Raw genomic sequence first — 15,496 nt, 5'->3', positions numbered from 1 at the left:
TTAACCACTCTTATAATCCAAACGCACTGCTGATCTTTCAGGAGCGCTTGAATATTACTTACAGGTCTTAACCAAGTGGAAAGAAAACCCAGTGGAAGCTGACAAATGCACAAGGGCCATAGAGAAGACACCAGGATTAAGAGCCAATGACCACAGTCTGATCTGTCTGATCTGAACCCTTAATCTTGGTGAACTCAGGTGACTGTCAGCAGCATTTTAACTCAACATGCTATTTTTCGACTTTTCAACTCCGTGGCTCTCCTCTAACCTTCTGTTAGCTCTGGTGTCTTTGATAATTGTTCCAGCTCCCATCCAAGGTGCAGGGATTCATCCATGCTCTGTTTCTGGGCCATCTCAAGCACAAGGTTCTCCTCTAACAGCTCCTTCATTCGCTTACGGTCCATGTCCCGCTCCTGGGTCATTGGGGATATAACAAAAGTTTTCATCACTATTTGTACTTTCCAAATAGTACCGATACTGAAACACCGAATTAAAAAACGTATCATCATACCATCTCCAGGTCGTGGATCTTTGATTTGATCTGTAGATTCTCCTTCTCCAGGAGATGTAATTTGTCGGACCGGGTCCTGCTAGCATCTAGCTGCTCCTCCAGCATCGTCTTAGTCTCCAGCAGAATCTGGTTGTCCTCCTTCAGCTCCTACAGAAAAGCCAGCAGGTAATAAAAGGTGAACAACAAAACTACAACTTGGACATGTGCTCTCTTTAAACAAAAACGTAAGATTTAAATTAATATATTGCATAGACTGGGCTTACACAGTTTTACATATGCATGAATCTTTATATATGTGAATGGCACAAAATATTCATCTAGAAAAGTGTTTTCTGTTAGATTTATAGTTTTTATTCAAGAGAGCACTAACAATAGTTCAATTTCTAATTCAAACATCAATACTTATTTTTTAAAAACTAGCAGTTTGCAGTGAACACAGATATTGCAGTATAGATAATAAGATGGGTCTCATACTGGTTGCATAATATCACAACACTGCCAACATAAACTAGAGTTATTAATATTTGGCTACGAGATCATGTTTGATCTGTATGTGCAGCCCTGTACCTCAACTCTGGCCTTGTAAAACTCGATGTCATGAAGTCTCTCCTTGTATCGGCTCAGCTCGCTCTCCAGCTTGTCCACGCGTATCGCTTTCTCTCGGAGCGAATCCAGCTCGTCACGATAGGCCCGAGCCGACCGAGCATCTGACAGCAGCTGATAGCTCTGAGGGAGTTGGCAAACAAATGTACAGCATGATAATGTGGATTCATGAAACAAAGAGCAACTGACAAAGAATTTCATGGACAAAGATGCAAACAACCAAAACATGCATTAAAGAAAAAAAACAACAACAACAACAACACTCAGTGAATCTGGAATCTTGTAAAAATATAAGCTATTAGCAACTTTAGCAAGTTTCTTCTGCTACATAAACAGATCAGGCCAGAATGAACTCACCCCACAAACACCTCTGGAACCACAAGAATTACCCTCATGCACCTTGTTTACTGCAGTTCACCAGTCAGCCTGTCGCCCACTCCCTATCAAAAGCCATGTGAGGCTGCTGCTTCACTAAAGATAGCTCCAATAGCCTGTAATGAGCTAAGTCACCTGCTGACTGATTAAATCCTGGCAGAGCTGCACAAACAGAGGACTTAGAGGCACAAGGAGCAGGTGGAGGGGACATGTAGTCACATAAATGTTTGTGTGTTTGTGTGCATGTAGGTGCACAAGCATGGACGTCAGTGGAGACGTTACCTCTTGCTGAAGTCTCTTGAGCTCGACCTCCATGTTCTCAAGCTCCTGCCTGGTGTCCAAAAGCTGCTCACTCTTCTCCTCTCTGCAAACAAATGAGAAAGGTTAGCAATGGGAAAAAGGTTAGAAACATTAAGCTTTACACTGAAAAATCCCATGCCAAAGGGTTTTTGTACTTTTTGTTTTTAAGTGTGGATTCCTATGTATATCAGTTCTCGGGATGCACAAGAACATTCCCTTAGGGCTGTTTCGACTTCAAAGCTTTCAGCTACAGTTAATCATTTACAGGTGGAGCACAGAAATGAATATATGAACAAAATAAATGATCAGAAAAGTAGTTTCAGTAGGTAGACAGAATGTCAAACTTCTTTTATATTGTGGGCCACATGCAGCCTACTTTGATCTTAAGTGGGTTGGATCAGTAAAACTCCCTCTGTGTCAGTGTAAAGAAGTTTAACTACACATTTAATACCTGAAACACCTAAGTTAATACAACACTAAGTTCCAGTTTTTCTACATGATAAAGAAATGCTGCTGTAGTGAATGAAAGAAAGCATGACTTTACACATAAAGTTCTAGAAGCTATTTGCCCATACTGTCGTGTAATTATTAAAACAGGAAGTCTGTTAATTCACAGAAAAGGTTTAACCCCAAAAAATGTTTTTGGTGTCCTATGAAGGGCCATGGGAGAGCTCTTCATCAGTAGGAAGAGTTGTAAAATAATATGAAAATACAGTTAAAAGTCCAAAATTTGTGCCCTGTTTTAATTTTCAACGCTGCCTATCGGACTGCAGCCTTTGCCGGGCTGATCTTGGATTATGTTTGATACCCTTTAGTTTACGTAATTTGAGAAGCTTCAAGAAGTTATAAGTATTCAGCAACAGGCAGCAGGAATGTAAACCGAGTTTCAGCAGTTAGATCTCTTAAAACCACCGTCAGCTACTTGAAGGCCCCGATCTGTTTCACGTGCTAGTTATGCTCAAATTCCAGCTTTGATTGTTTTTGTCTGAGAAGCTTCTTTGCAATCAGCAGTTATGTAGTCTTTAAAAAAAAAATAAAAAATACAAATCTTTTGATGCTCTTAAATCTTTGTGTGACATGTGTCATAGTGAGTAATATGAATCAGTTAGGTATTCAGTCCAATGTATGACTGTGCCACATTTTAGGAAATGCCTCCCAGGCATTCTTGTAACGTTGTGTCCATGAGAAAGGGAAGAATAACCCAAAATTAGGTTTTCAGTTGTGCCGTTACTGGGACAGACGCATAAAAATATCCTATCGTGCCTGGTGTGTATGACCTGTAGCTGTCAGGAGCGTCTTTCCTGCATCTTGCCCTAAATTTGGTGAGTAATAAACAAACCGATTCTGCTTGACAGCACATTTTAAATAACAGCCAAAGGAAAACAGTCACAGACAAATGAAAAACAGAGTTCAAGAGATTGCATGTCAATCTTTCCCTGAGACTAAAACCCCTGGTGCACTTTGGAGCCAAAAAATAAAAAGAGTGACATAAAAACTGGGATGGAAACTACAGAATTCAATTCATTACTCTTTTTTCGCATCAACAGTTGGGTCGATCTACTATCCAAGACTGTTCTGTAACATTTATTTCAATGACAGTGAAGTAGGGCAGCCTGACATTTGCTGTCTGTGTTGCAAATTCTCCCAGCTCCTTCCACAGAGGGTAGCTTTGAAGGAAAATAACTGCATTCCTGAGATGCTGCTCTCTGTGTGCATGTGTTTGCATGAATCCGCTCCACTGAACATTTGATGGACTATTTGATTACTGCTCTCTGGAGTCTCTGTCCATCTGAATAATAAAAAGCATCCTTTAATTCAGGCATTCTCGTTCACCTTCTTTCTTCCAAGGTTCACGTTATTCTGTTTTCATTTCATCAATTAACTCCCTGCCAAAAATCAAACACCTGTCAACACCACCCACGGAGATAGTTTTGGACTCTCATTGTGAATGCATCGCAGTCTGGTGCTTATTTGACTGGTTTAACACGCCATGCATGCACAGACAAACAGTTGTGTTAGTTGCCATATTCAAGAAGCCAAGAAACAAAGAAACCTTTATTCTTAGTCTAACAAATATCTAAATGTCCTCCATCTGTTAGTCTGGTGTTATTTTCATAGCTTTAATTCTTTGTCATATAAAAAAGAAGTATACTCTTGTCTAAGAACAAACAAAAGCATTCTCAATAAAAATACAGCTTTAAAATGAAAAGTTAGGACACCAAATATGGTTATGTTGAAAGATTTGTTGTGCTTTTCAATCAATCTATATCATTTAGATCCCAAAATGTAACAAAATATTACTTTTTACTTTTCAATATTTCTATCTATATGATTCTAGAACATTCCAAATTTATATATCTAGGTGAAGCTGTAATACCGCTATATTAAAACTAATAAGCTTTTGGGGGCAGATAAGTGGAAATAGCACAAAAAATGAACAAAAACAGACCACTGTGGAAACAGTGAAACATACCCCCCAGCTCTGACCTGGTCTCCTTCAGACACAAAAAGCAGACACACACACACACTTATATGGAGAGACACTGTCTGTGTATGTGCCTGCATCCATAGACACAACAAACAATCTTCCTCTCCCTTAAAGACGGCACAGAAATCATGTGACCAGACTACATCAGAATGGACAGACGGACCTTTTTGTTCCTTGTCACAGCTCATCACATGGCAATAACCTTTCTATCACAGACACAGCAGCACTATAGCAACACTATAGCAACCAACAAACAAAATAAATCTTGCTCTTGTTGTATTGTGCCCCTTTTTAAGTTAACTGAAGAGATTATAAATGTGGGTCAAGGAAGGAAAGATAAGCGAAACGCCTACAGTGATTGATGGCGACCCATTCCCGCACAAGAACTAAGACAAATTAGTTTAAGATCATTCAAGGTGAGATGTTTTTAATGTGACAAGGAAGTGGCTGATCGGCACCTCAATCTAAGATACAATCAATTGTTGAAGAACCATAATTTAGTCCTTTAGTTAGGCCTCATACAAACATTTCGTTTAAACAAAGGAAACAAAACAACGCATCCTTCGACAAACAGGAATCTACCCTTTTGACTAATCAACAACCTGTTTAAACTGGAGTGAGTCGACAGTTAAAACTGAGAATGAGGCTAATCCATGACGTAGCACATTAGCAAATATTGCCTTATAAGAGACCAAAACCCTTTAGAAGTGATAGCCTACATTATACATTAACAAAATGTGAAGATTATATAATGTGAGCAGAACTCACATCCCAGCTCTAAATCCTTAAAATTATTATTTGGTAAAATAAATATATTTAACATTTCAATAAGAACACAGACAGCAGCTCACACTGCATGAACAAGCCTGCAATGTTGGTCATTTGTTATGGAGTTCTATCCATGTAAATTAAGCTTTAGCTGGTAGGTAGTTGGACTTCTCTTTTTCTATAAATTTAAGAAGTGCTCAGGACTTTCTCTGACTCAAAATGGGTCTTTGTGTAATAGATGGCTGTCATTTCTCTTAATTTGATAAAGAAAATGAGGGTACGCTTGACTAAATGAAACCTACATGAACAAAACTACTTGAGTCCTGGTGATTTTCCCCCAAGTTAACCTCTTTGCGGTGAGCTAACATTTTTGTCAACACAGGGCTTGCACTCATTTAAATGCTGTTATGGTGACAGATTCACTTCTTTCCAGCAAATTAGATCCACTCAAGTGTGTAAACAATTTCCTTGACATAGTCTATGTCAGGACTGATAACAGCCTATCACAGGAATCCAATTCATGATTATTTCAGCTGGAACAGAAAACATGAAAATCAACCTCTGTAGAGTAAAACAGTTCCTGCAAAGTTGTTAAACAACACCAACTTCAAGGCACCAGCCAGTCTGTCAGGACAGGTACAAGTTAAGTTCATTCGTGCAGCACTACAGGGAGTGCAGAATTATTAGGCAAGTTGTATTTTTGAAGAATAATTTTATTTTTGAACAACAACCATGTTCTCAATGAACCCAAAAAACTCATTAATATCAAAAGCTGAATGTTTTTGGAAGTAGTTTTTAGTTTGTTTTTAGTTTTAGCTATTTTAGGGGGATATCTGTGTGTAGGGTTAGGGTTAGGGTTACAAGGTGAACAAGGAGGCCCTGTCATTAGTTTTTCTTCTTTTATACCCTTTCTTGCCAGCCACGCTGTGGAGTACTTGGACCCGTGTGATGGAGCATTGTCCTGCATGAACATCATGTTTTTCTTGAAGGATGTAGACTTCTTCCTGTACCACTGCTTGAAGAAGGTGTCTTCCAGAAACTGGCAGTAGGACTGGGAGTTGAGCTTGACTCCATCCTCAACCCGAAAAGGCCCCACAAGCTCATCTTTGATGATACCAGCCCAAACCAGTACTCCACCTCCACCTTGCTGGCGTCTGAGTCGGACTGGAGCTCTCTGCCCTTTACCAATCCAGCCATGGGCCCATCCATCTGGCCCATCAAGACTCACTCTCATTTCATCAGTTCATAAAACCTTAGAAAAACCAGTCTTGAGATATTTCTTGGCCCAGTCTTGACGTTTCAGCTTGTGTGTCTTGTTCAGTAGGCTTTCGAGCCTACACAGCTTGGAGTAAGACAACGTGCATGAAGAGGATGATGTGGACAAAATACTCACTTGCCTAATAATTCTGCACTCCCTGTAAAATACTTCCACTTGAAGTGAAAAGTTTTCTATTCTAACTGATCCATGTCAGCCATTAAGCCTTTGTCTGCTGGAAAATTACAGCACTTTAAAAAAGGAAACTCTATTATTCATAAACCACATTTAAAAGGCCTCTAAGGTTTCTGAGAATGACTTCACTTTTTCTTCTTTTGTGTGTGGCTCATAACAACAACGAAAGCTCGTGCAACTAATAAGTGGGCCAAGTGGAAATGGACTCTTTGGATAAATATCCAGTTAGACTGTATCCTTTTCTCACAATGAAGGTGATTGCTGATCACGAAGAATCTGATGAAGTTCAAATACTGATCCTGATGACCGTGCAAGATTTTATCTGCCCAGTTCAGATCACATTTGTGACACTTGCAACAGTAGGAAACAAAATTGGCACCCACAGAGATCCATTTACAGTTCTAGCTTCTTTTTTCTGTTCCCTGTGCTTAATTTAGATAATTATTGAAAAAGCTGATATGGTGGTTGCACTCACAGTTCCTGCCGAAGGCGTCTTATCTTGGCCTTGGCATCAGCCAACTCCACAGAGAGGTGCTGTCGGCTCTCAGTCCTCCTCATACTGGGAGAGTCACCGGGAGACTGGGTTGAACAGGGAGCCAGTGGAGAGAGCTGCACACAGTCTCTCTCCTGGGTAAGCTCGACTATAGTCTGGATGGGAGCAGAAAATAGAAGGTGAGGTGTTGTGTAAGTGCTAAGAGGGAAAAACAAAGAGGAGATTCACTGATTCAACGGAAGGACTCCCACCACCCAAAAACTAGAACAGAATAAAAAGTGCACACAGTCCCACATACAGCCCATTTTGATCTACTGCCCCCGACAGGAAATGGGATTTTAATTGAAAGCGGCTGGACTACAGTGATAATCTGGAGGCTATTAGAACCCCCTGACACACACACACACACACACACACACACACACACACGCTGTATCTGTCATTGGGATCTGCACCCCATGGGTTGGAAACTCAATGACGCACGAAGTCAAAGTCAAACATACACACACACACACACACACACACACACACACACGCATCCATGCGACAGTTAACAGTTTCAACCCTTCCTTCCTGAGGTTTCTCTTGTGTGGTAACATGAAAAAAGGAAAAATTTCCACATAACCCTGTTCGAAAGTGACCTAAAGATTTTCATCAGCAAATCTCCCCCAACAACAGAGAGAATTTCAATTCATTAAATTTTCTACACTTCTTTGTTCTTTGGTCTGCATTGTTTATGTACTTTGTCATTTTACTAATAAGCCTAAATAAGTGTATATTCACACACATATACAGTATGTCATTACCTCAAGCTGTGTGTCCCTTTCATCCACCAGGCGCTTGAGGTGGAAAGCCAGGTTTCTGGAGAGGCTGTCCAGATCCTCTGGAGGTATTTCACCACTTTCCAACCACTGCAGGTCCACTACATTTTCTTGGTTATGAGTCACCTAAAATTACCATCATATTGTCAATAAAGCTTTAGCGAATAGTGAATGTAACAGTGAACACCAGCTGAAAGGTTTAGCAAGGCTTATAACATTTTCTCTTTTGTGTTTGCTGTGGAGGAGAAATACCTCTTGGATACGTGATGCTATGGCAGCTTTGGTGTCAAAGTCCAGAGTCTGGATACGCTCAATGTACTCTTCCTTCTTCTCACACTGTAAACAGAGAGAGGAGGATGCAGGGGCAAAAGTTAAATCTCTAAATCTTCAATGAGAGAAGAAGAGCACGATATTTGAGATGTGACATAGTTGATACTGTAAGTTTAATTGGGGGTCCAGAGGAGGTTAGCAGGCCAACAATGTAAACATGAGCTGAGTGTATTCTTATACATCAGAAAGATGATAAGAGCAAAAACAGCTGAGACAGGCTCTTGAACTGAATAAGAAGATGCAAGAAGATGGAAAAATGTATTTTTTTATTTTTAATGAATAATTCTGATTAGTAGCTAGGCATCTGTGCGTTTTAATGCAGCCTTGTGGTAGGCACATTATCAAGTCAGAGTTAAGTGCATGAACACAGGTGCAGCTTCATTTGAATAAAACAATGGAGTTTGTGAAAGGTCAGTGGTTTTATCTGACGTGCAGTGAGTAAGAGCTGAATGCAGGCTTTGTCATAAGACAGGAAAAAGGTCTGCATTGTCATTCATTACACAGCGTTAGTTGTATCAGAGTTAAAGCTGGCAGTAAATCAAGGAAGACTGGACTAAACAGACTTAAACTCTTCCAAATGTGTTTTTTGGATTGAGAATTAAATTGCAAAAGTATGACCACTAAAAATGACACAAATAACAATGATATCTATTTGACCTCCTCATAAAATATCATCTTGAGTTGATAGTCGTCTTTTATGAATCTTCTTAGTCCATACTTTCACAGCAGCATGAAACCTGTATCAAATGCACTTATGTGGAGTGTTTAGGTCGACTACACTGAGCTCTTACCTGGACAGCACAGCCTAGTAGCAACAGCAACAGTTTCTTCATCTCTTCCAGACCTTGTGCTGAAGGAAGACATAGGACACAGCAGGGGAATAACTTTAAATATGTCTGCATAAAAACCCAAACAAAATTCCTGTGGAAATCAAAGATCATTTGTTACGTGTGTCTTGTTACTCCCTTTATTTGTCTGGCTTTGTGTTCAGTTTTTGTGGTTTATTAAGGAGTAAAAACACAGAGGTTAGTTAATTAGTGCTACTGATTGGTGTTTTGTTGATAGCAGTGGAAGTATTTTCCGCAGCCTCTTCATCACAACAAGCTCAGATCGATTGCATGATGTAGGTCAGTAACTAACTCATAAATTAAGCTTTACAAACTGATTTTTTTTTCAATTAGTAATAAATTTATCTTAAGGTTGTGTGTCCTTTGGAAACAGGGCTTCACACGACCAAATTCCCTGTAAAAATCAAGATGTAGTAGGTTCAGATTAAAACATCAGCTTCATCTTATTTTAAGACAGGAATAAAATCATTCCCACATTTACTTCCAATAAGCCTAAATTCTTGGGTTGTTCCCATTTCCCCTTATAAAACCTTTCCTCAGATACAGTGACACGATGTTTTCCACAGCGCAGTAGGCTGGCAGGGTGAACACCCAGTACTTCCACATGTCAGGACATATTGTCAGAAACTGCTGAAACCGACAAACAGCTGCTTGCCTGCTCAACAGGCCTGAGCTCATCTGTGTGATTTGGGACTGAACAACAGCAAACCAGGTGGTGCATGTTTGTGTGTGTGTGTGTGTGTGTGTGTGTGTGTGTGTGTGTGTGTGTGTGTGTGTGTGTCACACACTAACTAAGTGGTATAGTTAATGCTAGTTAAGGGCATCTGTGTCTCTCTGTACTAAGACTGTGTTCCCCCAGTTGATAACCAGAGTGTGTGTGATAAGCCAGCTCATCCCGCGGCCCAGGGGGGCTAGCAAGGGCTAAAAATGTCCCGCTAAAACGATCATAAATCCAGATTAGTGACAGCATGTTCTCGATGTAGGGTGGTCTGCTTTATGGGCCAATCATCACAGCTAAACAGCAGGCATACACAAGGACAATTTTCATTGACAACTTTAATCTTCGTGGGACTTTCCAAACGACAAAAAAAGAGAGATAATGAGATGAATGAGTGATGAAAGTACTTTTCATGAAGGACTGAAAAGTACATGTTTGGAGTGGGTTGAGGTGGTTAAAAAAAGCTGTGGAAAGCAACAACTTAAGGGCATTTCACATACAGTGTGGATACAAACGGCACCTCTGAAATCCATACATTCACACAACCCGTAGAAATGCAGACTGGCAGGAAGCGAGCGCATACCATACACATAAAACCATAAGTGGCCGCAAAAAAATGACATGGTACAGACAGAGAACAGAGAACAGTGGTCAGCGTTTGCTTGGCCTAGCAGTCAGCACAGCACATGCTGCTTTCTATGTGAAAGAGCTTTTTAAAGCAACAGACACTGTTGTCGCTCCAGGATGGCAAAACAGAGACTCCCATTGCAAGTGTCTATTCAGCTATTTTACAGGTTTCTCTATACAAATCAATTATGCTTCATTCATCAGTCTTGAATCAGAGGCACAAAAGTCAATATTATTACAGAGTAGCCCTGAAGCTTTTGAGAAATTACCAGACATGTCAGAATGCAAATGAGTCAGATCAGATATTAAACTTAATCTCACAGCCCCCGTCTGTGTGACAGCCCCCGCCTCTCTGCCGGCTTGCACGTTGTGAAATATCACAGGTAATAATCCGGTGTGTTCACTGCATCCTGCCTCTAGGATGCTCTCTCTCGGCATCCTTCCCTAAAGCAAGTGGAATTTTGCCAACACCGAAAATCTATCTTGTGTGCCAACTGCTTGACAATGTCAGGACCCAACTGTGCCAACATTTGCAGCATTCATATGTGAGAAAATAACTTTCAGTTATGTTAAATATATAGTGAAGCAGGTCTCTTTCTCCCCCCTCTCTTTTTTGAGCATTCCAGCTAGTAGACCTGGAGCTTTGCAGCAGCCTTTTTTCTTCTTTAGGCACTTATTATAGAGATGCTTCAATCATAATATGGAAATTCTCTTGTAATAGAATTTGTGCTGAAGCGCAACCAAGGAAATGAGTGGCAGGTTGTTGACAACTCAGAGGGAAACTTTCTAACCTTCTGGTATAGAAATCAGTCATAACAAGGTCAGGTGTTTTTCCACAAATCCACTGTGCGTGTGACCCAGACATGGCATGATGTCATGAAACATTTTAGAAAAAAAAAAAATCAACTGAACATTTATGTCACTGCATTTTAAGTATATATTATCATTAATTAATAGTAAATACTCTTAACTCTTAATAACTGTCTCTAGAAAATAACCAGTGCTGTTTTAAGAATGAATACTGAAGTGTGCTTAGTCAGTCACTCATTATGAAGCACACAAAAAAGTGAATTTGGGCCTAGGAGGGTGACAGATAAAACTAATTCTCAGAGCCACTGGGCTTAACAATAGTCTATTAGAGCCACAGGAACCTATTCTAGTCAGGGAAGGGATTTAGCTCAGCAAATCGACTGAAGCAACCAAGGAAAGATAAGGGGCCTCATAGGATAAATAATTTATACCATCAGAGAGAGCAACCGAGAGACAGAGAGAACAAGAGCGAGAAGCGGTAAAGAGGGAAAGATGAAAGGAAGAGACACAAAAGGAGGAAAGCACCACAGCGCACAAGCAACACAAACACAAGGGAAGAATATAGAAACACAGAAACCAAAAGAGACAGAGAGCAGGAGGAAGGCGAAAAGGCAAGGTTGAAAATAAAGAAAGAAATCTCCCTCCAGCAGCAAAGAGGTCGCCTTCAATCTCTGCTGGCTTTTTGTCCTCCATCACTCTCCTCCTCTCTTATCCAATCACTTCATCCACCCATTTATTCTTTGCAACACACATCCACCCATCCTTCCTTCCTACCATCCTCTAACATTGTTATAGAGGATCTGCACCTTCTGAGACTGAGCACACTCATCTAGGCTTCCTTTTTCACCACCTTTCCCTCCTCCCTCTTTTATCCTTTAGGCAGGAAACAAAAGGTCAGAAGGACAGTTACCAACCCTTCTTCCTGCAATGCCACAGCAGTGTGTGGGAGGATGTGAGTCAATTATGAGGAAAAACAGAATTGTGTACTTCCATGCAAGCTCTGTCAGGACCCAATGGCATGCATGTCAGTAATAATACTGGTACATGCAATATGATATTGCTTTGACAAGGTGCCAGAGTCTATTCAACCCATCTCACTGGAGCAGAGGACAGGGCAGAGTTGACTAAACCTTACTTAGAGATCATTTTAGAGCAATTGTGCTTTACCCAGCATTTCCTGCACATAGATTTTATTCAGGCAGGCTACCCATTTATATTAATAGCCACCAATCCCCTAGCTCTCAGAGCTAACCCAACACTGGTTTCCTCTCCATCTACTCTGCTTATTATAGACGCACAACTGACCACAACATAGTAAAAATAGGCAGAACTTTTTTCCTCAGTTTCAGAGATTTTCATATCGGATTTTCTTGCTTAAATATATTAATTCATAAAATAAATATTTACACTATATAAGGTATTTTTGCACATGGTGAAGCAAAGTCCTATTTCAAATCTTATGCAAAGACAGTAAATTCACACAAATACACAGTGGGTGACACACAAACAGAGGTAAACGTGCATCTCCACAAAACGAAAATATTTCAGCCTCAGGAACACAAATAGTCTGAGTGCTCCTACACAGTGAGGACAACCAAAGCACTGTGATCGATACTGATTTAGACTTCGAGGAAATCCACTTCTGAACTGATGTCACCGGAAACTATTTTTATGCCTACACTTTTATGCCCCTCGTAGTTTACGTATGAGTTTTCAGCATAGAGTTAAAGAGGGCTTCAGATTATGGCGTTCTTCAATATAAGGGAGCATACTGTAGGTTTTAGAAATGCTCCAAAAACACTCCACTAATTTACCTTTAAATTTTGTCTGATGATGACTCAATCAGCTTTGTTTTTGGCTGGTGTCAGTGAATAGCATTTTCCATTAGGAGTGATGAAAAGAGGATTATAACTATAAAAGGCCACTCAATTTGCCCAAGGAAAGCAGCTATAGATTAGCTAAGATATTAGTGATGATAATTCACAGACTTTAAAACAGACTAAACAAAGGAGCTACTCTGTTTTTCTGACATGTGCACATAACCATACTGACCAGACACTACTTGCATGCACAAGGGAGTGTTTGTCTGTGCATATAACCCTGCATGTTTATGCAAGGGGAACTAGGGTTAAACCAGAGCCTTGAGGGGGGTACTACAGTGCATTCCCACTGTTCACTGTTGTGAAGACACCCCTCCCCCATCCACCAAACACACATGCATGCACTCACACACATGGAGAGCTGTCCCCTGCCCCCCCTAATGGGAGCATAATAAAAGCCACATGGCCAATGACTTTCAGCTGGCAGTCACTGAGCCAGCAGCCAAGCTCCACAGCTAGCACTGGTCTGACTGGCTGCTGCCTTGCTGAGTGATTATCTGATGAGCTACAAGGTAAAAAGCACTAGATGAGTGAAGTCTTCCTGCTTGGTCTGGCCCACTTACATGGAGCTTCACTCCACTCGTGCAATGGGTCGACCTCGGTATCCTCTTAATATTTCCTTCAGGACTTCTAAAGGCTGCTGCGTGAGGCTGTGAAAGACTGCCAAGGTGCTGTGAAAATGGCAGTGATGTATTCAAACAAACAGACAGGGGCTGACAAGGATTAATAAACACCAAATAAAAGCAATTATGAAATCTGGTGCCAGTGATCCATACACAAAAGTATTCACTACTTGCAGCCTCTTATTGTTCATTTATTTACCTTTCATGCTAGTAGGGGCATATGAGAATTAAAAAGGGTAATTGTGACCACTAAAGAGTGCTGAAAACCCAAAAATAACAAACTGCTGTGATGAACGTATGATAAGGCAGCTGGGGGAGGATGGGTATTTAAAAAGGTACAGATCTTTCAGCAACATCTGTGACCTGAGCCTGGAAACAATACACTGAAGAGCTCATGATTAAAGTTGCAGACATCTACACAAAAGCTCTGAACCTTTGTGTGGATACTGTTTTCCCAAAGTAGAGCAACCAATCCAATGATCTTTTGTGTGTCTACTGATCTACACTGGCTGAACCCCCTCCAAATTATATATTTTAATACAGATGTATTTCTGCAACCACTACGGCATACTCTTAAATGATGACCTGCTGTTAGTTATCTTCTCCTCAGTGGCTTACTTAAGTTCATGCTGGAGTATCAAGTTGGCACTTAGGGCTGGACAAGTCAAGCTACATAAAATATTATCATGGTGTTCGAACACTTGACTCTGCACGATTGTTGCTTTTAAGGCGACTAAGACGTATTAAGTTGCATAGCTGGGAGCACCAGGTCAAAGCCTTGATGCCAAGGGGTTAAATGAATTTAACACTTTGGGTAATAGAACTCTACAGATGTGGCCGTGGGCGACTTGCTTGTGGTGGAAAATGTGTGTACAAGTTTTCACAACACTTTCTGAGAATAGAGCTGCAGAAAGATTGTGAAACCTATAATTGGTCCACTTCACATCGCTGCAAAAATATGATCAACATTTTTCATTTTCTGCTGTTACGTTTCGATTCAGCGTGGGTTATGAATGACATTTAACAGCTCGTTATTGTGCAGAAAAAGAAAATAAAGGCACCAAAGAGAAAGCACACATGAAACATCAAAGCACTGGATAATTTTAACAGGATTAAATTTGCATTCTGATGAAGTTTGGGGAGCTCTGCAATGTTGAATGTCCTCTTAGTGAACTGCCTGCAATGCACTTACTACCAGTGCCACTCAGCTAGAGTCAAGTTAAAACCGGCACAGGACGGGTCAGACCGTCAGTCTGTATAATGAAGACGTACTGTTTAGTACGCTGGCACTTACCAGAGAGGGGGTTCCGGCCCAGTATCAGCACATTTGGTAAAGGCATCATCACCAGCTGTTGGAGACACTCCTGTCACACAAAGAAAGAAAAAAAAATGTTCAGCAAGGGAGCGCAATGTCAAATATTTATTTTTAAAAAAAGAATTATGGAAAAGAAATCAAAGCAACTAAATCTAAACCAAGCCCAAATGTTACTTTAATTTGCCAGAGTTCTTGATTATTGGACTCTAAATAGCTTTAGTAGCGCTACATACGTCTATCAGAGGATACTACCATCCAAGATTATCTTTTTTTTTAGCATTGATTGTTTATCAATACATGGCTACATAGCAATAATTGAAATATTACAAGTATGATGCTCAGAGATTTGACAGTGTGGAAGTAGGAAGGTGAGATCCTTCCAAAGAAAGACAATTCTTAAATTTTTAAGAGTTACACACTGGGTGAGGCCAGATAAATCAATAGTATATGGCTAACCATGAGATTTCGTGCATTGGTAGTGACTGCATATGTGAGATGATGCAAGTGGCAGTGGTGTGCATGTGGGTTAAATAGCT

The 15,496-nt window shown here is 40.4% G+C and overlaps 1 protein-coding gene across 7 annotated transcripts in view; it reads right to left on the bottom strand.

Moving 5' to 3' along the window:
- ccdc88ab (coiled-coil domain containing 88Ab) overlaps positions 1-15,496 on the bottom strand; it is a 63,853-nt gene that overhangs the window by 20,669 nt on the left and 27,688 nt on the right. For all 7 annotated transcript variants that reach the window (XM_026191128.1, XM_026191122.1, XM_026191125.1 and 4 more), the window contains 9 exons: positions 14,940-15,009; positions 8,931-8,989; positions 8,062-8,145; positions 7,795-7,935; positions 6,971-7,143; positions 1,772-1,853; positions 1,079-1,237; positions 512-658; positions 269-413 (listed from right to left, as the gene is read on the bottom strand). In XM_026191128.1, coding sequence (XP_026046913.1) covers positions 269-413; positions 512-658; positions 1,079-1,237; positions 1,772-1,853; positions 6,971-7,143; positions 7,795-7,935; positions 8,062-8,145; positions 8,931-8,989; positions 14,940-15,009 — 1,060 coding nt within the window. The remainder of the gene's footprint in view (positions 1-268; positions 414-511; positions 659-1,078; positions 1,238-1,771; positions 1,854-6,970; positions 7,144-7,794; positions 7,936-8,061; positions 8,146-8,930; positions 8,990-14,939; positions 15,010-15,496) is intronic.

Source organism: Astatotilapia calliptera, chromosome 13 (assembly GCF_900246225.1).
Source record: "Astatotilapia calliptera chromosome 13, fAstCal1.2, whole genome shotgun sequence".
Taxonomy (NCBI): domain Eukaryota; kingdom Metazoa; phylum Chordata; class Actinopteri; order Cichliformes; family Cichlidae; genus Astatotilapia; species Astatotilapia calliptera.
This window is presented reverse-complemented; position numbering and strand designations above follow the sequence as displayed.